At 54.2% G+C, this 1,141-nt stretch overlaps 1 protein-coding gene across 1 annotated transcript in view; it reads left to right on the top strand.

The window, feature by feature from the left end:
- Nucleotides 1-1,141, top strand: part of Ebf4 (early B-cell factor 4) — a 61,851-nt gene that overhangs the window by 44,961 nt on the left and 15,749 nt on the right. The window contains 2 exon segments of the mRNA XM_013010793.1: nt 824-912; nt 1,026-1,135. Coding sequence (XP_012866247.1) covers nt 824-912; nt 1,026-1,135 — 199 coding nt within the window.

Raw genomic sequence — 1,141 nt, 5'->3', positions numbered from 1 at the left:
TTGTGGGGCTTGAACTCTGGACCTGGGCACTGTCCCTCAGCTCTTCAGCTCAAGGCTAGAGCTCTACCCCTTGAGCCACAGTGCCACTTCTGGTTTGCTGAGTGGTTTATGGGTCATAAGAGTCTCATGGACTTTCCTGCCCAGGCTGGCTTTGAACCGCGATCCTCAGATCTCAGCCTCCTGAGTGGCTAGGATTACAGGCATGAGCCACCAGTGCCTGGACACTTCTGGGTTTTTTGCTGGTTAATTGGAGTTTCATGGACTTTCCTTGCTGAGCTGGCTTTGAATTACCATCCTCAGATCTCAGCCTCCTAAGTAGCTAGGATTAGGGAAGTGAGCCACCAGAAATAGTATAGTAGTAGTAGTAGTAGTGGTAGTAGTAGTAGTAGTTTGATGTGACCAAATGCAAATAGAAAATTGTCCTTAGAGCCCTTCCACTAGAAAATATAAAAGCTTGAAAATCTTTGGGGTAAGTGCAGTGTAGGAGACAGTCTCCTTTTGTAATCCAGGCTATGACTCATGATTGCCCTGCCTCCTACCTCTCAAGTGCTGGAATTACAGGTGTGCATCACTTCTGGCCTCAGTTTCCTTTTTTCCCCCTGAACTGTAGAAGGATTGTACAATGCATGTGTTCTGATGCCAAGAGCCTGGCACCAAGCCTAGATAGGTAAATACTTGCTGAGTGAAAGAATGCACAAGGACTTAGGCCACCCACAGGGAGGCCTGCAGGGAACTTTCTGGACTGGTAGCTTGCATGTTTTATGTCTTGAATCCTGATCTGGGTGTGGGCGTGCTCCAAACATCACCCTCCCCTCTCCCCCAGCCCTGAACGAACCCACCATCGACTACGGATTCCAGAGGCTACAGAAAGTCATTCCCAGACACCCCGGAGACCCGGAGAGGCTGCCCAAGGTACTCGAGAGAGGGATGGGATTGGGAATGCGGGGGTCCCGTGCGTCACTGGCGAGGAGGGGCTCCCCAAGGGCCGTCCCTCCGTCGCGCTGCCTCCTCCCCCCCGCCCTCAGGAAGTGCTGCTGAAGCGGGCGGCCGACTTGGCGGAGGCCCTGTACGGAATGCCCAGCAGTAACCAGGTATGAGGCCGCCTGCGCCCGCCTCCCAGCGCCGCGCCCGGCCCGGGGCC

This window comes from Dipodomys ordii, unplaced genomic scaffold (assembly GCF_000151885.1).
Source record: "Dipodomys ordii isolate 6190 unplaced genomic scaffold, Dord_2.0 Scaffold13, whole genome shotgun sequence".
In the NCBI taxonomy this organism is placed as follows: Eukaryota; Metazoa; Chordata; class Mammalia; order Rodentia; family Heteromyidae; genus Dipodomys; species Dipodomys ordii.
The sequence above is the reverse complement of the archived record's forward strand: the minus strand, read 5'-3'. Positions and strand labels throughout refer to the sequence as shown.